The 27570-nt window shown below is 41.0% G+C and overlaps 1 protein-coding gene across 1 annotated transcript in view; it reads left to right on the forward strand.

Moving 5' to 3' along the window:
* The first annotated feature begins 8312 nt into the window (after nt 1-8312).
* nfasca (neurofascin homolog (chicken) a) overlaps nt 8313-27570 on the forward strand; it is a 57911-nt gene continuing 38653 nt past the window's right edge. Inside the window, exons 1-7 of the mRNA XM_056437721.1 lie at nt 8313-8374; nt 13226-13243; nt 15234-15339; nt 18992-19188; nt 19561-19683; nt 21631-21801; nt 26865-26976. Coding sequence (XP_056293696.1) covers nt 8317-8374; nt 13226-13243; nt 15234-15339; nt 18992-19188; nt 19561-19683; nt 21631-21801; nt 26865-26976 — 785 coding nt within the window. The 5' untranslated portion in view covers nt 8313-8316. The remainder of the gene's footprint in view (nt 8375-13225; nt 13244-15233; nt 15340-18991; nt 19189-19560; nt 19684-21630; nt 21802-26864; nt 26977-27570) is intronic.

Consider the following 27570-nt stretch of genomic DNA (forward strand, 5'->3'; position numbering starts at 1 on the left):
ACATATAACTGAGCTGACTATGAACAATCAGCGAGTTTGTCAGTTTCCACGCAACTACTCTTAGAACCCTTAGGTAGGTATTTGAATATGCGGTTGAAGCCATTTTAGTATAAATAATCCTGGGTTGCGTTTTAGTCTGGATGGACAGAAGAATATACCTTTGAAAACGATGTCACCCACGTTCGCTTCTTGATCGGGTCCGTCCCTGGAAAGCCCCAAAAAAATCTGCCTCAACTACTGGTGCGTAATTCAATGTAGAAAACGGACTATAGGCGTTGGTGAAGTTATTGTCTCTACTAGCTTCTGTACACGACATGCCCAGAGACAAGAATAGTCATTTGGTTTCCAGGTGTGGTAGTATGGACAGAGGGTATTTCTGAACAGAGATGGTTTTATACATAACGTTGTATTGTGGAGGTACCCTAAAAGATCTGAGGGTGCTATTGGATGCTATTAAAAACAGCCACTTTGAATGTTATGAGTCAATTGAAATGGTGAGTTAGAAGAGGCCTGCTACGCCTACTCGTAGGTTCAGAGGCCGTTGTTCATGTGGTTGATCACCAGTGTGAATACAGTCTGCAGTCTAGTATCAGCAGTTGTCTGGGGTGAAAAGTGTATTTTTCACAGTAACGCACAGTTTCATTGTAGAATCACTTTACTGGCGATACTCTGTGTGTTTGTGTGCATTTTATATTCCCATAGAGGCTTTTCCGCAGGCCTCCAGGCAGACTGTGAGTTAGTGTGCGTCTCTGTGCATGTGTGAGTGTTTGTAGCAGCAGCAGCAACACAGACAACAAGGAGAAAAAGAAAGATGGAAAGAGCATCCTGTGATCCTAAGGGCAGCGGCTGGCGTAGAGACAAGGTCCTTGAAAGCAGAAACACATAGATGAAGAAACAACATTCTGCAGACAGTCCTGAGGCGGATGTGTGTGTGTGCTGCTGTCTGCTCTACTGTATTTCTGCTTCTTCCTGCAGTCTGACTCACACAGACTAATGAGCAGTCAGCACAGCTCTTTGGAGTCTTTTCTTAAGACTTATTTTATTGCTAACTGTCTCTCACACCAAACCCATTCAGTATTACACCACAGCCTGTCGAGGGGTCCAGTCTGAGTGACCACATGTATTTTTTGTCTGGGATAACAAAGTATAGTGGACAATGCTGAACTCTGCTGTGATGCTTTCTGTTCAAACTGATGAACTGTATGTTGTCATTCGTCTGCTGAAGAGGCTTCACGTGTTTGTAGTATTGTTTATGTGTTGTCTTTGTGTCTCATCAGGTCTGTTAAGAGGTCACAACAGAGTGTGGACAGAAGGACGATAAGTGTCCGCATCAGTGAACGTAAGTCTTGTTTCTGTTCTATCAGTCCAGCATGTTATACATGAGAATTCACAATTATAGATGACTACTACTCGAAAAGATTCCCAATTTCTCATTTCGGAATGGTTTTGTATTTTTATAATTATATATAATTTGGTCTTTATTGTTGGAGTTTAAAAAAAATAATTGTACTGATCAATATGAAGAACAAATGTATCTTAGATAATATTACATTAAATGTTTTTCAACATATCAAAAGCTTTTATAAGTCTTCAACACTTAAAATAATAATTGGAAATATAAAAAAAAAATGTAAACCTTTGTTGCAATAAACTAAAATGGCATTGGTTTCTTCGGCCTCAGCTATCAGACATCGCATGTCAAGTTGAGTCTACTGAACAAAGGGGCCTGTCCTTCTGTACACATTACATCTATTGCATCTGTCCATCCTGGAGAGGGATCCTCCTCTGTTGCTCTCCTGAAGGTTTCTTCCCTTTTTTCCCCCTGAAGGGTTATTTGGGAGTTTTTCCTGGTCCGATGCGAGGTTTTGGGGCAGGGATGTCTATGTGTACAGATTGTAAAGCACTCCGAGACAAATTTGTAATTTGTGAAATTGGGCTATACAAATAAACTGAATTGAATTGTTGATCTCAATCACACCACTCAGATTTAATGGAAAACATCCAAACATTCTGTTGGTGGAAACAGCCCAAAACAAACTAGAGGCCTCATCATTTATCACAGAACTATACACAGCATTGATGTTGACTCACTTTTGCAAGGTTTGATAATCCAGTTCCACTCCTTGCCAATGGATTGGGGATGCCATTTAACACGAACAGAAATGAGTAAAAAGAGGGTGTAGGGGCCAACTGGAATTGGGCCAGAGACAGGCACCTACTATATAGGATGACAACAAAGATCCACATAGGACAGGGCACACACTCTCACACAAAACAGCCACACCAAACACGACCAGGCCCAATCAAATGCAACAATCCAATCTGGCAACAGAATTTATGACTTTTCAAAAAATCAGTTGGTGTATATTAAACTAAACCTCACCACTTCAAGTTGATATGGGGCTGCACAATGGTGTAGTGGCTATCACTGTCACAGGTTCGATCCTTGATCCCGGGCAGTCCTATGTGGGGTTTGCGATAAACTGGCGACCTGTCCAGGGTGTACTCGCCCAATGTCAGCTGGGATCGGCTCCAGCCTCCCCGCGATCCTGAACAGGATAAGCGGTTCATATAATGGAATGGAAGTGGGTATGTCTTTGACTCTTGACTAATTTATTCAGAAAATTGTGTCTGTGTATTTTTCGTGTAAGTGGCTGTGATTTCAGCTGGTAAGGATCGACAACTAACAGGACGTTATTCTATGTGAATATTGCTGTCGTTGCTTTTGTACCAGTTGGGGATTTACTTTGACAGCTGGCTTGCTCCTACATACAGTATTTATCTGGGTGTGTGCAGTAGCCATGAAAGAGCTGTGAGGCTGAGGGTAATTGTGTGTGATGGTTGGGATATTTTTGGGCTGCTTGAAGAACAGATTTGGTGATGCTTTGTTGGGGATATATATGGAGGTCAGAGCAATGGTTGAGGGGGCAGAGAATGTGTTAATGCCTCCAGCTTTGCCACTGGCTCAGAGATAAAACAGGGGAAGAAATGGACAGGATTTGTATTGAAAGCAAAGCTTTTTCATGATGAGGGAAAGAAAAATCCACCCAGACTGACTTTCTGTCTGCCTACCTTTTCATCACGCTAACTCAGAGTAGCATAGCTCTGTATGACCTACATTCACTGCAAATAATATAAGCTGTGAATTTATCATGTATAAGAAGTAGGATTAAATGTAATGTAAGTCACATTAGGAAGTGGAGTTAATTATGCAAATGTCCACCCCTTCCAACTAATTCATGCGGTTCATGGTTTATCCCCCAGGAATATATTTGTAAATGAAAATCATGAACATGAATGTGTCATAACAGTTATAGACGAATGCGCCAATGACACAAGTTATTGGCACAAGTTGAGTTAAGGACCAACACAGTCCCTAGACAGTGTCTTAGCCCACTAACTTTACTTGTTTCACCATGTTAAGCTAATTTAGGCAGCTGAGAACTGCCCATGTTCTTCCCAAACTCCTATACACTGTTGTCAAATGTTTTATGTCGAAAATATATAAGGTAAAAGTAGAACATTGTACACTTCCTAGAAAAGCTTAGCATTCCAAAGTGCGTTAATTGTGGGGCGCAGCAATGGCAACATGTGTCTTTCTGGTACTTCCCAGGATTCCTGTATAGAGAGAAAACCAACATTTTGTAGCTAATGGTCGGAATCTCAGAGACTAATCATCACCACAAATGAATTGATCCTTGTGCCAAGCACAAGTATTTTATAACACTAAAGCATTCTTTTAGGGATAAGGGTCCCATACTTTCGGAGTAATCGCACATAATCTCTGTGTTACTTGGGTGAAGTGCATGGTGCTAATACATTTATGATTTGCAAAACCCACATTTTAGTTGGTAAGGAATTGATTGCTTTGCTTGTTTTATTTCAGCTTTGAGTGACAGCATCAAGGTGTTTAATCTTTTGAGAGTTGAAAACTGCATTTGGGACATAGTAGTACATAATAATACATAAAGACCTGCTCTTCACATGTACTCTCGACAGACAATTTTACACAAGTAATTGGGAAATGTTTACACGCACACAAACAAATGCACACTGAAAATCTACATGATACAATGTAATTACCGCCGCACTTTCCCCACTCACTGCCAGAAAAGCACAATTAGCACCCAGCATCATCCCAAATGACTCTAATGGAGTGCCACTGTCACTGGAACAATAGTCTATGGCAGTTGGGACAAAGACTTTGTGAGCGTTTGTGTGTGCTGGGTTAGGGATGTGTTGAATATGAATGCTTCTCTGCATCGACAAAGAGGACACAAAACAATGGACTAAATGTGTAATTAAGAATGGCTAAGGGAAAAGATGACAATAAAATAATACAATAAAAAAGAGATTTGTAAAATGGTGTTGGAAGACATTTTTACATTTCCAGTACTGAAGTGTCTGTAAATCCGTAAAACCAGTTGTTAGAAATAGGAACATGGTCCTAAAATGAGCCCAAATAGAAACATTCACCAATAATCATGCGTGCCTTCACAGTTCACTTGATGATAAGCAATTGTTTTGCTCTTGTATTCTAAGTTTCTTCTCTTAAAGCATGAGGGCGATGATAAGAAAATTAGTCTTTAGATACATTCTACACATGGCTTGAAAAAACTGGAAAATGTAATTTCCCGTGTTAATGGTAGTCTTCCCTGCCAGACTGGATGAAGTCATATGATATTTAAAGAATGCTTTTCTTAACAGCCTCATTTAGCAAATTAATGCAGCTTGTAGAAGTAGGTTAACGTTTGTACCGTCCTGTGTCATGATTTGCACTTTGAGCGTGCTTCTGGTAAAACTCATGGAAGGTCACTCAGCGGGGCTCACTGATACACAATATACTATACACATTGTACAAACAAACATGTTCATTTTAGAAATAGCCTTCAACAGGCCAATCTGTTTCTCTTAGAGCCTGTAGCAGAAGACGCAGAAGGGAGAGACCAGACGGAATTTCATCCATGTGTCTCCTCGAATGGCTTCTACGATGCACATTGACGTAATGTTAGAAGAAGTACTCAGTGTGTGTTTGTGTGTGTGATAATAATGTGTGGCTGAGGTTGTGGACCTCAGGCTGAACAAAGGTAACTCGGACATGATTGTGTTTTGTCGAGGCTATGAGGTCACCTTGCGTGGATGTGTCCCCCAGTATGTGGAAACCAAACTCTGTCAACTAAATGACCTTCAATGTACAGTTTGGCCAGTTTGCTGATACTATGTCCTAAATGCAGTTTTTAACTCTCTAAAAATTAAACACCTTGATACTGTCATTGGAAAAAAAGCAGTCAAATCCTTACCAACTAAAATGTTGGTTTTGCCATTTTTTTATTTATTGGATAAGAGCACTATACACAGACTTTACGCAGATGATGTGTGATTATTCCTATTGTACAGGACCCTAAAATAAGGTTTTACTGTTATAAAATACTTGACAACGTGTTTTAGCTTCATTCAGGATGATTGAAATGAATGGATGGGCTTATTGCAGTCCTGCTGTAGGTATCGAAAGTGCATTTCAACAAACCCTAACAAAACATGTTCAAGAAGAACACCAGGAACCCTAGCTTGAAGTGAAATGTGTAAGCTAAACTCTAGGGCTTACAAAAACACGTGCAATATTAATGTGGCAAAGTTTTGTGAATCACGTTTCTGCCAACATTTGTGATCAGAATGTAAAAATAGTTTTTTAACGTGGGCCCCAGGTTTTTGCAGCCTGCGATATAGCTGCTATTTTCCAGCTGTGAGGTTCCATGTGTGGTACCGTATCGTATGTCGTATGTGACGTTCACTGACCCTATTTCTCGCCCATTGTGCGCTCAGCCTCAGTTGTATCACTGTGTGCTGTCATTTATAATGCACTGCAGTGTGTAGAGGCTTCCACACGTGGGAAGAAACACTGACCTATTTCAGAGCTTTCACTGCCATTGTCTCTCTCCTCTCTGTCTGTTTCTCTTCTCCTTATCTTGATTTCTCTCTGGGAATAGAACTGCAATTCAAAGCAGATTTATGTCTTACGGCTCACATTGGACTGTGTGGCATGCTCTTCTCTTAATCCCTTCCCTCTGCTGTACTTCCTCTCTGGTGTGTGTGTGTGTGTGTGTGTGTGTGTCTTTGTGCTCTAAAGAGTTCAGTAATTAACAGAGATGGGGTGATACTGGTCAGGTTTCACAACAGCTGGGCTACAGAGATATGTGTGCCTGTGTGGATGCTAAGTGGAATAAGGGTGTGTAGGGGTGTGTCTTCCCCCATGTGTGACCATGTGCTGTACCTCCCGGTTCATCTGCATCTCTGCATGCTGAGTGCGTGATTGGCACATCATGCCAGCCTGGTGTATTAGCTCCCCAGGGGCAGATTATCTATTTATTTGGACAGTGTTGGACTGACATACCCACAGATGGTTTGTGCATAATTTGTGTTTGTGTGCACGTGGGAGGTGTTTGCAGGTTTTGGATGAAATCTGACTGCTGCCCTCAGGCCAAAAAGCTGTTGTGTCCCCTCTGTTGTGAAATCAGTCTGTCATTTCCCAGCTCATGCCATAATATCACTAAATCGTGTATTTATTTCCCATTTGGATCAATTTGTGAGCTAAAACAGTTTGTATGCTCATTATGATTTCCCAGTGAAACCCCACAAAGTCGACATGCTTCATGCTGATCACTGTACGTCATCATATTTTTTGGATTGTTAAATGCTAATCATAAAAAAAGGGTTTCGTTTATGTTTTATATTTATATTTTGTAACTTCTGCTAATCAGCGTGAACAGAAAACTATAAATCAACCAGCTCATAAAGCTAATTCACAATGTAACAGTTTTAGAAGTATAGCAAAGTTCATTAAAGTCAACAGACGCAATGCCTTCAAATGTAAACATTGCTAACATTAGCGAACATGACTTTGTTCCTTTACGTTGATTTAGTTGACAAAATAACAGTCACAGTTCCCCTCAGCTAATCAACAGTCCTTTGTTTCATGTCACATACTCCACCCTAATTTATCCATATTTTCCTGGAGATTTGAAATAGTAACCTCATGGTAGACACCCCCACCCTCCCACCTGATCTCTTTTTTAATATTGATCCTGTTGTCATAGCTTTGAGCTCCAGTGTGATGTGGAGCACAGTGAAGGATTGATCCTGGTGGGAGATGGCAACATGGGGGACTGGGATTAACAGTGGGCAGGTGTTCCTGCTATGGCTGCCAATACACAGACCTGGTTGTCATGTGGAGGTAGAGGGAAGTATATGAGAAGTCTCTGGCTTGTGGGCGGACTGCTGAATTATGTGGCAGGAGGAAGATTTTAGTCCACTGAGTGTAGAAAAACATGGACGTAGTGTCCGTGTTGTCAGGTTCAATCTAAAGCTCCTATACGGGTTTATTACTCGCTGTTAGCTACAGCGTTTGAGGTAGCATGAACAAGAAACTCCCACGACAGGTGAGTGAGATGCTTTTTGATGATGTGATGAACACACAACAAGTTGCCTTTAAAACCCTAAAATAACTGTCTACCAAGAAGAATAGGTCCTCATATTAACAATCTGTGGCTTCCAGTTTGAGAGCAGCAAATTGACAAGCTCAGTCAAGAAGTTAGTAGTTGAGTGTGCATGTGAGTGTATGTGAGTCCCAGTGTGTGTGCTCCACTGGCTATAGCAGTACTCAAGATCGAATGATAGAGACACATGTATCTGTATTACTTGTGTTCAAACGTTTTTTGTATAATGCCATTTTGCCTTTGTGAATTTTCATACAGATGAGACCTTTGAGCCTAAATGTCTTGTCCCAATGGTGACGATAAATCGAAATATTGAGGTATCTCCCAGTCCTATAAGTCTATCAATACCCTTTTGTCTTTTAAGTTAAAAGATTATAACGTTGTAGCAAACACATTGGTGTAATTTCAATAATGCATTCACCGTCATCATTTCCGTGCAGATAATTAAAACCATTCTAGATTTTGCTGTGGAACCGCTTGTGATTGGAGTTTGATCCTACGTTAAGAATCAGTGCTGCAGAGCTTCTCCTTGGCTTTGTTTCTCGGATGCTCTCGAGGGAGCCGCACAAGGATTCAGCTATGAATGTAGGCCACAGTCGCACACACTTTCAGGCCAGGATGCGTAGAGTACACATCTACACACACAGGCGGTTTATACTGTAAATCTACGATTTTCATCCTAACCATCTGTCTCTGTATCTGTATTCTCAGGTCCTCGGCTTTAAGGAGAACCATCTTACCAATCAGGAGAGGTGAGGGAAGAGGCCGGCCAATCAGAGGGGAAGAGATGTTGGGGCAGGGGGGCCACCCGGCCCTGGCTCTCATGTCATTTGTGCTATTACTGTTGCACGAAGCAGCAGCCATTGAAGTACCACAAGACCGTAAGTCACTCAGCAATCATCAGATCCATTTCTCACAATTTAGAAAGATTATATAAACTAAACACTGCTGAGTTAGGCTGACACAGAACAACAGAGCTTTTAGTAAGTTTACCTTGTCAAATAAAGAATTGGTGCTACTAGCCCTTCGGTAAAGGGCAGAACAATTTAGAACATATCGCAATTTAGACGTGTCTTCCATGTCCATTGGACCATGTTTTTGTTCGCCTCAAGCTTAAAAATACAGACAGGAAACATGGAGAGAGAGGAACAAAACCTACAACACTAGTTGTGGGTGTAAGGTATGTGTTTTAGACAAATACACCACCACAATTCCCAGATTTTCAACAAATGTTTTTGTGCCTGACCTTTATTTTGACAGGGCCAAATAATAAATGCATCGTTATGCTCTGGTAGCTTTTTCTGTCAGTGTATAGCTGAGGGACTTCAATCCTTTAAATGTCAGCTAAAATGGTTTGATAAATCCAAAACCATGTGAAATGAAGGGAAATGCAGCTAGGGCTGTTTGGGCTCCGGAGCTTAGGCACCAATCAACAGCTAGTATTCTGAGCAGACAGCGCTTCCCACACACAGGCTTTACTTTGGCGGGCCACCCAGGAGATTAGTGGCCCAAAGGAATATAATAGGTATATTTAGCAACCCCTTTTTATCATTTTTAGCTTTTTGATCCATCAAAGAGATCAACGTTAACTGTGATTGATTAACTAGTGGATTGGTGGCGTCGGGATGCCAGGGTGCAGAAGGAGAGCCGGGATATGAACTGGATCCGCGGTGGAACTACGTGCTGCTGCACCCCGCTCATCTTGGACTGTTTCCTGGACTCTCTGTCCCTCAAATACATTGACAATAAAGCAGTCTATGGGACAAAATTAAACAAAATCGAAATCCCAAAGTCCCAAAAAACATAACCTCTCCAGTACTGAATCACAGGAATAACTACTTAAGATTATAAATGTTTCCATAACCATGGAATCACAATCTCACATCACCAACCTGTTGGCTATCACATGAAAGCACAGCTGTGTTTAGATGGGTATGACCTCATTCAAGTTCAGTTTTAAACTTCCTATCACACAATACACATCTTGAATTTGTTGACATGTTTTAGAGGTAGAAATTATAAAAAAAGAACTCTGACAAGATTTTTGATTATATTTGTATTCCCCCCAAAAAATGTCGACCGTAGATGTGCTGCTGGAGCGATAGAGATCCCGTTAACATTTGGTTATCATGAGAATAGAGTGCTTCAGATCTCATTTTACTTTGGGTGGCTCCCAAAATCAAAAGATGATGAGTCTTCTTGGGTTCCAACACGTATATATTTATATATGATATAGATACAGTCCCGACACAGACACAGAAAGTCCCACATACTCTCATACCTGTCCATTGTCCTCGTGAAAAAAGCCTGACTGGATTCTGCTGTTAAATGGAATCCTGAGGGGAATTGGGAACAAAAGCACAAAGGAGAAAGGGAGGAGTCGTGCTTTTTCTTTCTCTCACCACAAACGCACACACACACACACACACACACACACACACACACACACACACACACACACACACACTTATACACACACACCAAAGATGAATGTTTCACAAATGTGTGATGACAAATGATTGGTTACTGAAAGCCCCAAGGACACCTATATGTTGCATACACAACTGCACACGTGCACACTCCCAGCGGTCAGTCAGCTGCTCCGTCTTCTAGTCCTCCGCCCCCCTATTGTGTCATCTCTCTCTGTTTTTTTAGAAGCCTGACCTTTCAACTGTGGACTTCTGATGGCCTATTTATTTGATACACACACACACACACACGCGCGCGTACACACACGTACACCCCCCCCCCCCCACACACACACACACGTGCACACTCTGCCCAACAGAGACAGCTGGGATAATACCATCATGATCCAGTGACCTCTTCTTAATGTATTCTCCACACTGTGATGAACTGACAGTTTTATGTATTTATGATGATAAACAGAATCAGATGGTCACTCCTACTTAGATTCATAGTTCGTGTGATACACAGTGTTCACGTTTGCTGAATGAACTGATGTGAGATATTGCATGTGCACTGTTGGTATTGAACACCTCCTCCGTTTTTTGTTATGTTTTTATAAAAGGCTTTGGTGTAAAATAGAGATGATGAAATCATTGAGATGCATAAAATACACATAGAATGACAAATAATTCAAGGAGGAAAAGGTCTGGAAAATAAGGTTATAAGTCATACTTATAGGGTGTGGCTACTAACACATTATTATTAAGTGCTGTCTTGTCAAAGTGCCCGTTGCTGTACCTGATTAGATGCTTTATTAATAAGCCTGTGTTTCAGCTGTCATCTCTTTTTCCCCACGGCTGTAAAGGCTGATGTCCAAACGTTTGAACTGGGTTGGACTCACCTTTTTTTCAAAATACTTCACTTTATACATCATCATAAAATGGGTCTTCTCACTGCACCATTACTCATTAAATACATATCGAAAACCACCAGTGATCCATTTGTCAGCCTTGCAATGCACGTCATCACGTTTCTCTATTTCCAAATGATGCTATATGACATGTCAAAGCCCTAATGGCTCCTCCCTTGTGGCTCTCTGTCGGAGCTAACTACGGCACCACATGCTCCACAGTGGTGATGGTTTCATTCAGTAGACGGCCTGAGAAGCCCCATCCCCCTCTGTTCCCTATGCCTCCTTATCGGCTTCACAGAAAACTGCACTCCTGACCTTTATTGATGAGAGCTTTCCACACATCTTAACACACCCACACACACTACATTTACACATGAACATATATAAAGGGGGCTAATGATGACTGCTCTTTAAGTTGAGTAAAAAGCTCTGGACAGAACACAGTGATCCTTATTCGCGGGATCAAATATACAAGATAAAGATACACTAGAGAATAGCAGCATATATGTGAGCATGCTATTAGTGGACACACCTTCTATCAGGGCTCCTCTGTAACACAAGGTCAGGCTCCTGAGGGGCCGCTTCATCTTTGTGTGTGTGTGTGTTTGCGTGTGTGTGTGGGGGTGTGTGTGCGTGTGCGTGTGTGTGTCAATGAAGAAATCAAAAGCAGATCAGTCAGGCAAATATGTAATAATAAATACATATCTACACAAACAGGTATTCAGTACATTTACAGATGTACATTATCTGGACCTCTCACTGCAGTTGAATAATTAGTGTTGCATTGCATTACTTATTACACAGTCACGTTACACTTAATTTTTTAGATCCCTGTCTTTTGTTGGCTATTGCTATCAGTAAGGACAACTTTTATAGCATAATTTTTAGCTTGCAAAACATATGAACTAGATGTGTAGATTATATACAGTATTTACTTATGTCTAACGCAGATGGGACTAAATGATACCATATTACTCAGTCTTTTCTAACACATTGAATCCATTTTAGCACGATTACCACCTCAGAGTACCCAGTAATGTATCAGTGTCCAACACATTTAATATGACCCAATAATGTAATAACTTTTCTACAATTATTGCTTTATTGAGTAACATTTTATTTTCAATCTGGTTCGGTGTTGATTGTATTACATTTTCTGACAATGATCACATTTTTGGGTGCGACACACTTTATTGTATAATCCTCACTTTCATTTGGCGATGCAGAAACCAAAACACGGTATTTAAAAGAAGAAAAACGTGTCATGGCCCCGCCCCACTCACTGAGATGAAATGAAAGTCTGAAGGAAGCACAAACTGCTTTGTCACCAGTCGTAAGCAGCACTCCGTCCAGAAAGAGCTGAGCAGGAGATCTGTAGACTCTGCTGTGTCTGTTGATTTGTGCGCTTGGCTGAGTTAGAAAACACGAGTGTGTTGCCTTAAAGGAACAGTTCCCAGCTTTTATCATAATGTTCAACAGTGCCTGTAAATCCTTTCACAACGACATGAGTAAAAACTATGTACAGTGTGGACCTTTGAAAACGTCATAGCCTCACAAATATAGCAGAGCAGCTTTAAATGCAGTTATGGTTATGCTTCCATTATTTTAGAAATCAATTATTTGCATTTGAAATACTGTATAATAATGACACTGCATTAACATCAAAAGCATAACTTGTGTGTTGTCTTTCTCCTCCTTCTTCCTCACTGTTTGCTGACATGGGAACACCTTACAGGTGAGAAATCATTTGTTCATGCTTCAGATCACTGTTCACTCTCATAATTGTATCACATAATTCTACATGACATAACTGTCAGTTGTGGTTCTCAGCTGGTCCAGCCTCAGGGTCAACCGTCAGGTCACAGTCCACACAAACAGCAGGCCAACTTAATACATATTTTTCAGTATGAAAAATGAAAACTGAAACAACTAATACAACTATGTTTTACCTTACAAGGGGAATAGGTTTGATTAAAAAAAAGTGCAATACAGCTGCAGATGATAAAAAGAAAGAAAAGTGTTTTTCAGGCTGCGTTTAAACTCAGGCCTGTACTTCATTTCATAAAACAACTAAGTTGAGTATATTCTTTCTCATTCTGGTGTTCACCTGTAAAGATGCAGGTTATCCATGCCTGGAGGACAGAAACGGTACTTAAAAATAAATCTGCTTCTTGAATATTCCCTACATTTCAAAATAGTTTGAAGAAGTTATTCTTTGACACAGTTGAACCACCTGCTCACTCAGAATGCAACTCCGCCAGCTGGGAACAACTGAGCTGAACATAACACAACAATAATATCTTATAACACAGTTTATTCAACTTTATACGTCTCTAACATGATTAACAATTACATTCCATTTTGTCCATTTTTCTTCCTGTCTCTCTTTGGCTTTACATTGGACTAACAGCAAAGATCCTGCAAGAGCGTAAGTGTTTCTTTTTAACCACGCTAATGTTTCTGTCCAACCAACTCACAGCTTGTAGCTCCTATACAGCAATTGCTAATCTACCGTATATTTCTCCTCTTGCTAGAAGCAAAACACACTGATAGAAATAGAATATGAGTAGAGCGGCCATTAAACTGTTTTCACTCATTTGACTAATACAAGAGAAAATGCCTTTTGTTTTAAGTTGTTATGGTCACAACACTTGTCAGAGGAGCCACAAAGGTTGTTGCAGCTAACCAGGAAGACAGCGGACACAGTTCCAGAAGACAGTTGGCTGGCTAGTTAGTTTAGCTTGTCCTTCTCTTGATAGGCACTAGTCAGCAGCCTGCTGTCCGGCTCATTTTCTGGATCCAGTGTAGCATTAAAACACGGTGGAGCTAGCAAACCTCACCTCAGTGAGTCTTAAAACTCGCTTTAGTCGACTGCAATGACAACAATACCAATAAAAATGACGGCTGCTCCGACCGTGCTGCTTCGTTGATTTAAATGGGAATGCCATGCATAATATTAGTTTTTTTTGCAATTTGTGATTTAAAAAATAAATTGCTCTCAAATCCCCAAAATGTGTTTATGAATGAGTGTGAACAAACAATTGGAGTATCTGATCAGATCATTGGTTGTAAGAGACAATAAATAATGTGCGTGTGAAATTTACCGAGGAACACCAGTTATTATTATATAGAGCAGAACAGCAGTCATAACTCAGAGGCCCTTGAAAGGATGTGAGTCTTGGAGGATGCCGTATAAACTGAGGCCGAGTAATCATTTCCATACCAATTATCTCCCATAGTCCGGCTTTTATCACTACCAAGCATACTATGAAAATACTCCCATGGTTGCCATAGCAACACATGGGAGATTAGTTGGAATAGCTTCAATTACAGATCTCTGCCCTCTCTGTTATGCAGGAATTCATTGGTGTATCAGCCACAAAGCTTTCTTTCAGAGCATCAAGCCCCTCCTTTAATCCAGCAGGCGGCTGGCCCTCTGAAGAGCTTGTTATTTTGTATTGTGTGTACGGTGTGTGTCACTGTGTGTGTATGTGTGCGTGTTTACTTGTGTACAGTATTGCAGGGCTCAGTGAGCTGGAAATGCAAAATGGCATAAAATGTTGGCTGCGTGGTGTCTGTAATGTTGAGGGATTTGACGAACCATTAAATATGTATAGTCGACTAAACACAGCTGGAGAGATCTATTATCATCTGTTTATTTCTTAATAAGAAACCGAATTCAGATTCAGATTGATATATGAAAAATACATAAAGAAAAAAAAGAAAAGTTCTTGGAGATGGTTGAAAGGTCAGACACTATTTGATAACTTCACTAAAGTCAACACATCCCTTGGAAAAAAACAGTATTTCATGTATACTAAATACATTTCCCTCAAATACTCAAAAGTTCACACCACATGTGTATTAATCCGCCGCTGAAAATATTATTTGAAATGCTTTGAAAGTCTAAAAGAATTAGAATAACACCAGTTTTGTCCGTTAAGCTGCCAAAGAGATTTCTTTTGATTGATTTAGTTTTCAATATGTCTAGTAGAGGCCATGAAAAACATGATATGTTGGGTTATTTCATTCGGTGTGTAAATCATCATTCACTGGAGCTTTAATAAAAAATTAGAACATATATGTGTCGGTAAAGTTGTCCAACTAAAGAGAGTGACATAATAAAACATGTCACAAGGCACATTTAGCTCTGCAGCTTTAAGAGTGTTTCAAGATGTATTCTAGTGGCCTTCTTCCTCATGATTTGTGTTACTGTAACATAAGAAATCGGTGTATTGATCTCTCCGAAAGCTTCCTGTAAAACTGTTGAAAACCTATGTTGTCTAAAGTGTACACAGAGCTGGTTGTCTATGTGTGTGTTTGTGTGTGTGTGTGTGTGTGTGTACACGTTATCTGTGCACAGCCTTTATATCCCTGTAACCTTCTCTCTGTCTGTCCCCCCCCCCCCCCCCCCACAGTGAAGCAGCCTCCCACCATCGTCAAACAGTCAGTGAAGGACTACATTGTCGACCCCAGAGATAACATCATCATCGAGTGTGAGGCCAAGGGCAACCCAGTGCCAACGTAAGCAGTACACACAGACACACACACACACACACACACACACACACGCACACCCCACACACACACATTCCTCTGCTCATTGTTTTATGGAATATATCCACGTGTAGAGACATAGGAAGATAAGTCGAAGGAGGTACGCTTAAAAAAATAAATATAGAATTCAAATATTACTATATTTACTACAAAATATGAAAATGATAGTACTTTATTAATTTGTTCAACCCCCTGCTGAAGTGCTTCCACAACAATGCAATGGAAGTGAATTTAGTTACATTTTACAGACATTAAAACTAACATAAAAAAGAACAAGCCTCTGTCTTCGAGAATTGTCCACATAATTCCCCCAAATGAGTCCTACGTGGCACCGTTTCATGGAAATGAAATCAGGAGGAAGAGGCTGAAGTTACCAGGTGTAAAATATTCAGTGAGACAGTTTGAAAAGTCTTGCAGGTAACTCAGAAAACAGTGAGATTGACGCGTCAAGTCACAGGCTGCAGACTCTGTGCACCAATCAGACACAGCTGGAGAGGAATCAGGGGGAAAGCAGCACAGCTGAGGACCGAGCGCTCCAGGGAGGATTCACGTGATGCCGAATGTGAACCATTCCTCTCCCCTCCTCTTCCTCTCCTTCCCACTGTCTATCCAGTCATTCCTTTCTCTCGGGCTCATTATCTTCCTCTGTTCCCTTTTCTTTAAAAATCTCTCCTCTGCTTCTTTTTGTCACCCCGTTCTGATCTGTCCTTGGTGACTCCTTGCCCTCTCAATCCAGTTCATGTCTCTCTGCCAGTGAGAGTAATGCAAAGTGCCACCCCCCCTCCCTGACTGTCTGTGTCTCTCTCTATCTCACGCACAAACACGCACACAACACACTTTCACCTTAGCCAACCAGCTTGTTTTCTCTGGCTCTCTGTCCCTTTAGTTGAATGGTGTCGTACCCTAAAGCTCTTTTCGTGCCCTCTAACAACCCTTTAAACTCAGCGTGACACCTGTCTGCCTCCCCTCCACAGTCTCAACCTGACAAGTTGTCTGTTGTGCTTTTGTTGCTCTGTCTGTCTCATAACTGCCGTGACGTCAGAGCCACCCACACACACACACACAGACATGAGTGTGTCCTCAAGTTGGTTTCTCCAAGGCGCTAAACTGCAGTTTTGAAAAGTGATGCCTATGCTGAACAGCTTTAAAGCTGCATTCTTTCTAATGGTCATCAGGGGGGCAACAATTATGGTCCCTTTAGAGTCAAACAGACCATAAAGGGGAGTATGCTTTAGGGTGGGGCTACAAGGTGATTGACAGGTCTCTACCACAGCGTTGCCTGGACTTTTGTCTGTCAACTTTAACCCTTTCACAGTGTGTTTTCAATTCAATTCAATTCAATTCAGTTTATTTGTATAGCCCAATTTCACAAATTACAAATTTGTCTCGGAGTGCTTTACAATCTGTACACATAGACATCCCTGCCCCAAAACCTCACATCGGACCAGGAAAAACTCCCAAATAACCCTTCAGGGGGAAAAAAGGGAAGAAACCTGCAGGAGAGCAACAGAGGAGGATCCCTCTCCAGGATGGACAGGTGCAATAGATGTAATGTGTACAGAAGGACAGATTTAGAGTTAAAATACATTCAATGAATGTGACAGAGTGTATGAATAGTTCATAGTAGGCATATTCCACGATGGAGACCTCCACGATCCATCAGGCAGATGGCGGTGGGGAGGAGGAGTGGGCGGAGTCTCAACAGTGGGCGGAGTCTCAACAGGACAGTGGCGTAGTCGGTAGCAGGAATTCCACGACCCAGACCTCGATGATCCATCACGCAGATAGATTTCACTTCATCAAAGTAAATTGTAACATGTAGGTTGTCTGAAAATGTCTTAATTAGCGTTCGGTTGTACTTAGCTCCACCCTGTCCTGTCACTTTTGCTTTCCCTTTCTATAGTCGTTCTATGACCTCCATCCCTTTGTCAGGCCTCCACACACAAACAATGAGCTGTGTTTTCTATTTTCTTTCTACAGTCCAATCTGCCCGAGTTGGCTAAATGAAAACATCCACGATTAAGTGAATGTTAAAATGTGGTCATCCACACACAGTTGACACCGTTTTTTAAATGTATTTTTCTCCATACACCCCAGGCATCAAAGGACTTTCACATCTGAGACAAATGTAGTATGTTAATAGTATTTTTGCTCTCAAAGCAAATTGGGAAGAATCGGTGATTGAAGATCGATAACAAGCTCAATTAGCCGGCGGATTAGTCTTCTACTTCTAATTCTCTCTCTCGCTCTCATCTTTATTTGTTTCCCTCTCTCCTCTTCCTCTTTTCTTCTTCTGTTTTCCACACACATACACACACACACGCGGACACACACACGCACACACACACAACACACACACACACACACACACACCACACACACGCACTGGGTCTCCAGGGGTTACATCAGTGGGTATGACTCAGGACAGTGGTACATTGTTTATTTGGAGACAGATTGTCTTTACGTAAGACACGCACGCACACACACACACTTACACAACCTCACAATAAGGTACTCTCTGCGTATGTACACACACTAACTCTCCCCTTCCCAGGAGAGGCTTTGTGCTCCAATAATGCACTCTGTTGACTATTCATGCTCATGAAACATTCAGCGTAAGGGATCGTTCACTTATTCACTCAGTCAGTCTCTCACAACACATACCACCCCGCATACACATACACACAAACATACACACACACGCACTCACACACAGATCTGGTCTCCAGGGCTTCAATAGTGGCCCATTGTTCAGGCTCAGTGCTGCACCTCAAACAGGCCCAGCTCAACTGGAAGTGGCCTAAAAGTGACAGGAAGAATCTTCTGTAAATCCTCGCTCATTACTAAAAATAGAACCGGTTATGTAAGCATACAGGACTGTCTCAGAAAATTAGAATATTGTGATGAAGTTCTTTATTTTCTGTAATGCAATTAAAAAAACAAAAATGTCATGCATATTGGATTGTTTTCAAATCAACTGAAATATTGCAAGCTTTATTCTGATTTATTGCTGATTATGGCTTACAGCTTAAGAAAACTCAAATATCCTATCTCTAAATATTAGAATATCATGAAAAAGTATACTAGTAGGGTATTAAACAAATCACTTGAATTGTCTAATTAACTCGAAACACCTGCAAGGGTTTCCTGAGCCTTGACAAACACTCAGCTGTTATAAATCTTTTTTACTTGGTCTGAGGAAATATTAAAATTATATCAGTGTTCCTCACTTATCAGGGAGCCCTCTGGAAACACCACATGGAGCAGGATTAAGCTTCAGTACAAGCAAATGGAGAGCGTGTTGTGGATTTTTGTGCTGCTGTCGTGTGGCAGTTGAGTAACGTAAGATGGCAACCAAGCGACAAGCGAAAGACTTTCACATTTACCAGTTGTTGAAACAATTAAGGCTCCATGTTAAGCTGGTTGTAGCCCAGCGGGTGTATCTCATGCCTAGATAACTTCATAAGAGTTTTAGGGTAAGAAGACTGACGACAAGGTATTAAAAGTATTAAATTCAAAATGAGCATCACATAAAGAGGACATCAGTAGAATGAACCTCACTTCATGGGATAAACAATGTGATAACACCAACGCTTTGATTCGTTGTCTCCTGGTTCAGGTTCTCATGGCGAAGGAACGGGAAGTTTTTCAACATCGGGAAAGATCCCAGGGTGACGATGCGAAAACGCTCGGGAACTCTGGAGATCGGTTTCCGTAGCGGAGGACGACCAGAGGACTATGAGGGGGAGTACCAGTGCTTTGCCACAAATGACCACGGAGTGGCTCTGTCCAACAAAATCCTGCTCAGGGTCTCCAGTAAGAATACACAAGAACACACCCACGCACACACAGATACACACGCACGCACAAACGTCATAACACAATAATTAGACATAATACATTCATTATTAGCATATCATTGGCTACAAAGAAAGTATTATGGTATATTACATAACATACATTGGGAAATGCTTGTTTCAATTACAACCAGCACAACTGCCCTACAAAACAATCAGTCATTTGTGAAGAACAGCAACAGATCCTCAGAGACTTTGCAGACTTCCATTAATCTTATTATTCCTCCCTCACCCTGTGTTTGACTGAAATCATTGCCATTTATCATCTCTCACATCTCTGTCTCCCTTTCTCTCCCCCTTCTACTCCCACCCCACCGTCCCCGTCCTCCAGAGGCTCCATTGTGGCCTAAAGAGGTGCTGGAGCCGGTCGTGGTGACTGAAGGCACACCGCTGGTGCTAGCCTGCAACCCCCCACCAGGCCTGCCTCCTCCGTTCACCTTCTGGATGAACAGTGGTGAGCAACAATTACACACAAGTATACACTTATATACAAATATACCAGGAGTTGACTTGGGACCTTTCTATATTCCATATACCTCAAATATAACTTTGTTTAAATACATTGTTCCTAATTAGCTTTACGGCTAACTGCATAATTCTCATGTTTACTGACTTAAGTAAAAGTTAATTATCATGAAGAGCTGTCCTTGCACCTCCATGGTGGAATGAGCTCCCCACTGACATCAGGACAGCAGAAAGTCTCTACATCTTCCGCCGGAAACTAAAAACACATCTTTTCCGACTATGTCTGGATTAAAACACAGATTAGCACTTCAGTGGCATTTATTATGGTACTTTTGTAGTTTGACTTTCTTGAAGAAATGTTACTTTCTGTATTCTTGTTGTTCTTAGTTTGTACTCTTGGTTGAATGCACTTATTGTAAGTCGCTTTGGATAAAAGCGTCTGCTAAATGACATGAGAAACCTCGGTGCTGAGAACTGCATTTCGGTTTTGTTTTCAGTCCCTCTACATTGTGGAAGGCAAGAGGTCTATGAGGTCATCCAGAGACAGGCTTGATGTCCCTCTTTTCATAGCAGTGTGTCTCCAGTGACCTCTGAGCGTACTGCTTTAATTTGGGCTTTTATCCCTCATTCTCTCTCAGTTTCTCTCTTTCAGCAGTTGGAGGGAGATTTTAGAGCCTGGAGCCAGTCTGGCATCCTTTCCTCACCTCTCTTCTTTGCACTGTATTGTCCTTCTCCCAAGTGGGTTACGCCACAGTACTGCAGAGTGTATGTGTGTGTGTGTGTGTGTGTGTGTGTGTGCAGACCTTCATGTCGAGCCAGAAGCCGTTTTACAGCCAAACAGAGACGTTGTAAAAAAGCAATCCAATCCCCTAATCCAACAAACATTACATTGATGGAAAAAAAAAGACACATTTTTTGACCTCATGTGTTGACCACTCAACATAGAAAAAGCCTATATGACATGCGCATTAACTGTACACTCAGATCAACCACAGTTCATCAGCGTGTCATGCAGCCCAGACACTTTAACAAGCCAACGCTTGATGAGGACTGCTGGCCCGGCTGCTGATTGGTCCCGGGGCATTGTCTTGACGACCATATGGCTCATGTCAGCTGGAGCAGTTAGAGTGTGGCTGATGGTCTGTCTGGACGTCTGTGTTGGTGGAGTGACCGTTAACGTTCGCCTGTAGCAACTGTAGGATGACACATCAGCCGGGTTACCACAGCTAACCCGAACAGACGCTGAACTACGTTGTACTGTATGTGAAAATATATACGCATTTAGCGACCTCCAGGCTAGTTTCCGGAGGTCTGGAGATGATAGATGATTATGATTGCATTTGATATCTTGACAGCTATAGTTGATATAGGCCTGCATGAAGGCATTTTTTCTATAAGTTTGACTGTAGACAGATCAAAATCAAAGCATTAGTGGCAGAGGTATCAGACGTGTCGTCCATAATTTAGATGAATCTCCAAAATCAATGCTGCATTTCCCACAATGCAATGGATTGGTTTTATGCCTGGTGAATGCCCCTCTCTTTCAAACTTGAACTCAGATTGTGATTTGGAGTGCGACCCATACATTCTGTATTTATAAATTATATAAATATAAATATTCCTTTTTAGATAAATATTATAATAATGATGTCATTAACTTTGTTTATTGTGCTTCTTGTCACTGTTTTGGCAAATTAAATACACTAACCATGTCAGTAAAAAGAATAAGAAAAAGGGAGATTTAAGAGGGGCTGGCCTGTTTACACAATATTATATGTGTATTGGAAAATATTAACTTCCAAATATGATGACAAACAAAAAAAGTATTCAATCCAAAATGGGTTTACCTCAGCGTTAATGTTAACTTGTTCATGTGGTTTCATTCTCCCTCTCTCTCCCCCCCCCCCCCCCTCTGGTCACCTCCTCCGTTGTCCAGCGATGATTCCGATCCCTCAGGATAAGAGGGTGTCCATGGGCCTGAATGGAGACCTGTACTTCTCCAACGTCTTGATCAAAGACGCTCACACCGACTACTGCTGCAACGCTCGCTTCCTCTTCACACACACCATCCAACAGAAGAACCCCTTCACACTCAAAGTCCTGACGAGTGAGTAGACAACACACACACACACACACACACACACACATAAGCACACAAACGCACAACTTGCAGATCGCATACTGACTTGAGTTATTGTCATTTATTCTCTCTGTTCACTCTCACTGTCTGCTGTTCTGATCACTCACCGATCCAACCAATGACATGCCCCCATCTAGAGGTGATGTCATGACATGACATGAGAAGAGAAGCATTCAGTCATAACTGTTAATGAGATTTTTTTTCAGGTTGCTGCAGATAAGAAAAGACAATGAAATGTTGGGTTATCTGATATAATGCAACATGTATTTTTCTTCCGATGTGACCGAGTGTCGTCAGGTTATGTGAGTGTGTCCTGTGAGTGGACTGATGAGCCAGTCTGTGTGTGTTTGTATGTGTGTTTTCAGAGGAGCTGTATAATGACACGTCTTACAATGCCACTGACCCCTACGGTGGTGAGTCACTTCCTGTCCAGCCCCCCCCACCCCCCCCTCTCCCCCACAGTAACACGGCTCGCAAACTAACCATGCTCGCTCAGTGAAGGCAAGTCATCACTGACCTCAGCCTGACCTTAAGACACACATTTAACCTCCTAACTTCTCTCTACAAGAATTCACCGTGTGGCTTCAGATGGCGAAGTTAGTGTGGGTCAGTGTGTTTCTATGAGGTATAACTGATTCTTATGCTGTCGATATTATATATTTTTTAATTGGATCGTTAACATCTAAATGCAACATCTAAATGAATTTAACCACATTTTGATCATTCAAAAAATAATCAAAACAACTATTTCCCTTATTACATCTAATAAAGATCACATAAACCTAAAAGTAATACTGGAATATGAGACTTGTGAGCAACTATATTAGAACATTCTTGAATTGTTGCTTCTTACATATGAATGAAATGTCAAGTCACTTTGGAGGCCATAGGATTCATACAGTATATTCTGGAAAAATTGTCTAACTCAATTTACCGAGACATCGTCTGCCACTGCTTCTTTCTGTTCTGTTTTCCATTGTGAGTTATTTTTAGCGATATGGAGGCATTCGTTTTAATGTCACTGAAATGCTATTATACATAGACTCTATAAGAGATTACCGTCATTCACTTACATATTAACTCTTATTGAAATTACAGACTGTAATTAAAATAATTTAACAGTGACTTTAAATTATTCAGGACACTTACAGCGGCCTCCTGGTTGAAAGTCCTGTGGTTGTTTGACCCTTTTCAGACGTAATAAAACCCCGGAAACATATCTACTTCTTTTAGCGTCTGTTAAACAGGGATGTTGTATGTGTACAGATTGTAAAGCCCTCTGAGGCAAATTTGTAATTTGTGATATTGGGCTATACACAATAAACTGAATTGAATTGAAATTAAATATAAATAATTTAGAATGCAGTTTTTTTGGATAGGAACGGGATTTTTAGGAGACAGTGCTAAACACTGACACCAGATTGAACATATTTACCAGTCATCTGAACTTTTTATTTTCAAACAAGAAAAACATAATGGTGGCACTAAAAGCATTGTTTAATTTGTGCTTAAACTACTGTATATGCTAAAATTGAGTTTCAGTACTTTAAAGAGGTGTTAAGTCATCTTATTATATAAGCATTGCCCATAATGTGATTAAACCAAAAGCGTGTGAGGTAAACAGTCTTATCTCACAAAACATAGTTTACACTGTGTTTTTAAGATATGTTTTAGATTGAAGCTCCTGCTATTTATGTCTACATGCAGTATCTTCTTCGTCTCAAAAGTCCTCGAGATAAAACGTGTTTGGTTTTTATTCTCGTTTCCACGAAAATAAATTATGTTAATCCCTTTTGAACGTCTTGGCACATGCCAAGTCTCCACTGAAACTCCTTATATAACTGACAGAGATGAATTAATGCAATATATTGCAGCAGAATAAAATTGCTCCTGTTGAATCGGTGTAGTGTTACTCAGCTGCTCATTAAATGAAGAATCAAACCCAATTCAATATCGCCGAGGAGAATAAGCAACTGGGCCAGATGTGACTTCCAATAAAAGACATACCCACATCTCTCTGACCCCAATATATTATGATAATAACTTAGAAATTAAGTATTCCTGTCATTTAGTCTGTTTCACCTTTCAATCAATGTTAAACGATCACATGTAATGAATAAAAATACCTTAATTAACACACAAATTACAGTATTACAGTATGTTCATTTTGCCATACACCTATTGAATGAGCCCATAGCTGGAGGGAAGAGATTCGCCGAAGTGGCAACATACAGGACTGTCTCAGAAAATTAGAATATTGTGATAAAGTTCTTTATTTTCTGTAATGCAATTAAAAAAAAAAAATCATGCATCTGGATTCTCATTACAAATCATGAAATATTTGCCTTTTATTCTTTTAATATTGCTGATTATGGCTTACAGCTTAAAAACTCTAAAATCCTATCTCATAAAATTTTAATATTTCCTCAGACCAAGTAAAAAAAAAGATTTATAACAGTTGAGTGTTTGTCAAGGCTGAGGAAACCCTTGCAGGTGTTTCGAGTTAATTAGACAATTCAAGTGATTTGTTTAATACCCTACTAGTATACTTTTTCATGATATTCTAATATTTAGAGATAGGATATTTGAGTTTTCTTAAGCTGTAAGCCATAATCAGCAATATTAAAAGAATAAAAGGCTTGCAATATTTCAGTTGATTTGTAATGAATCCAGAATGCATGACATTTTTTTTTTTTTTTTGCATTACAGAAAATAAAGAACTTCATCACAATATTCTAATTTTCTGAGACAGTCCTGTATGTGTCAGTGGCTGATATTGGGGGGGATATGTCCCGAAGGGGGAAAGATGCTCCCAGTGACAAACCAAGCCGACAGCTCCGAGGCCCCAGTGGGACCGAAGCCCCCAACGAGGATCCAGCACAGAGAGGGATTAGGTCACATGATGAATATTCAGCCTGGATTCACGCTGTGGTCATTAATAGTCATATATGTATGGATGTAAGTCTGCTCTCAGACACATTTCTGAGAGCGTGGGGGAGTGACGGGACTATAACAGCTGTCAAAACGCTACCACGAGACATCTACCAACCACACACACACAAACATTAGCTAATTTATCACCAGTCTAATACATTTTGTTGTGAGTGGGATTGAGTCTAAAACTGCAGTGCATCCTTGGAAGCGCTGCCAGCCTCATCAGCAGTGTTAGCCATGTTGGCCACATCTCCTGGTATCTCACTGCATTGCCGTAGCTCTCACGGATAGTGATTGTGCACATGATGACTCTGTTACCACTAACCGACCTCTCTGTATGATTCCGCTTGATATTCTTCTTCTCCACACAGTGTCACTAACATAGCTGATCCTCCTTCGCCGGCCACTGGAGAAGCTAATCTCTAACAGATGCTTTAATCCCTCACAGATCTGCATCACAAAGGAAGCTAATGCTAATTTAAACATTGAATCGGGTCATATTGACCCGAAGGCGACAGGAGGGTGAAACATTGAATCGGGTCAAATTGACCCGAAGGCAACACAAGGGTTAAACCCACACGCTCCTCGGCATGCTGCAGCTCTCTGATGGCTGGAGTTTATGTCCACACTGTTGGTACCATTTGTGTTGGATCAGACTGGAAATGTGCTCTCTAGAACGCCTAATTCATGATCAAAGAGGCAGAAAAATCAGTCTGTGTAATAAGATTAAAAAAGCAGCAGTTTTATTTAAATTGGTTCATTCTGTGGTGTAGTTTCAAATAATTACCAGCCAATCATCATAACCAATGGTGCATACAGTGGATGTAGTACAAAGTCAGTTTATACTGAATGTCCACCTCACAAATGTGTCCAAACCAAAGTGTAAATATAAATGTGTGCCATTTAAACTAGGATTCCTGTACAGATTTTATTATTCAAATGTTTTACAACTTAGATCTTATTTTCACTTGTCAATAAACATTAGCACATTAAGTATGATATAGTTTAATGTGGAAGGTTAAATTATATATAAACTATATCTACAGTAGATAATAATTCAGAGATGAGACTAAAATGTCTGGTTGGGATTTCTGAAAACGACAGCTGCAGATAAACAAAGGTTTGCAGTTTAAAAATTCGGAACTTTGACACTTTCCATGTGAAAGATGAAGCACTTAAAGCAGTTGAAGACATTGGTGTTTGAAGCAATCAGAGTGTGGGCTGAAGTGTTTGATCTGAAAGCAGCTGCATCTCGAGCCCTTTGGACAGTTAGTATGTTATAACACTTAACGTAATTGTGTGGTATCCTTGTAAGGTAAGCCTACATGAATGCAGAGTATAAACATCAAAAGATAGGGAACCTATTTGACACACTTAGTTTTGTCACCAGTGTCGTTTAGGTGAAAGGTGAGTTCACCCTAAACTACATGCCTGGTTAAAATGCCCCATGCATTTGGTTGTTGAAGTATACAAACAAAGACATCACTTAGCACTTTGCTCATGTTCCAGGCTGCTAAGCTGAACTGAGTGTTTGATTCATGAATGCCTCACAACCTAAAAGCCAAAATCCAAACAACACCAAGGTTCTGTCCAAAGGCTCTAGTTCCAATGCTGCTCCTTGCTTTAGCCAAGCCCTGCTGGAAGGTTCAACAATTATCGGCATCAATGACATGACTTCGATGTGCTTCAGCTTCACGTTGAAGTAATCTCCTCAAAGCAGCAGAACGTTTATCAGCTGCTCTATTTCAGCTTTTAATGCCAATCATTGCCATCTCTGTTCCCTTGGCAAACGCAAAGAAAGATTAATGAGTCCGTTGTTGTTTCTGCATCTCCGAATGTCTTCCTCTGAGAGAAGCCAGAATGTGTTATACCCGTTAACAGGCCGCCTCGGCCTCGCAACAGACTGCAGGGGGAGCCGAAGCCTGGCGGAGACGGAGCTCAGGAGCTCAGCCACCAGGAAACGATCAGACTAACAGTGTTAGATTCAAACAAGATGTTCAGCTCCTGGTACAAAGATAAACTGCAGTGTGTGTGTGTGTGTTTGTTTGTGCATTGCTTTGTTTGTGCGGTTGTTAACCACTGTTCTCCTTCCGTAGGCCGCAAAGTAGCCGAGTCCACGCCGATCTTCCTCTCCCCCTCGGGGACCGAGAGCTCCAAGATGGTGCTACGGGACGAGCAACTGCTGCTGGAGTGTATTGCTGCTGGACTGTGAGCACACACGCGCACACACACACACGCCCACACAAACACACACACAGACACAAACACGGATACCATTACGTTATTTGAAATGATTTGTCGTGACTGCATAACACAGACTATAAGAAGTTGACAAAAGTGACATTATGCATTGGATTGTGGACTACGGCCATTGCCATCTTGGTTTTTTTCAACTAGAAGTGACAGGGTGGAGCTCAAGTACAATCGAACGCTGAAGACATTTTTAGGCGACCAATGTTCCAAAGTAAACACACCGAGAAAGGGTTAACGTTCTAAGATGAAAACACGGACCTCTCCCAGACATTGAGGTAGCGACCTGTCAATCACAAGGTAGCCCCGCCCTAAAGTATACTCTGCTTTATGGTCTATTTGACTGTAAATGGACCATGATTTACTAAATGAACTTCATGCTGTGCTGAAGAAGACTTGAAACCAGAGATTGAGTCCATAAACTCATGTTTACAATGTTTACTGAGGGAATAAATCAAGAGAGAAGTTTTCTCATAGACTAGAGGAGTTACCCCCCTGCTGGACATTAGAGAGAATGCAGCTTTAAGACACATTTCTGGAGTTTGCTGCCTG

Source organism: Pseudoliparis swirei, chromosome 18 (assembly GCF_029220125.1).
Source record: "Pseudoliparis swirei isolate HS2019 ecotype Mariana Trench chromosome 18, NWPU_hadal_v1, whole genome shotgun sequence".
Lineage (NCBI taxonomy): Eukaryota > Metazoa > Chordata > Actinopteri > Perciformes > Liparidae > Pseudoliparis > Pseudoliparis swirei.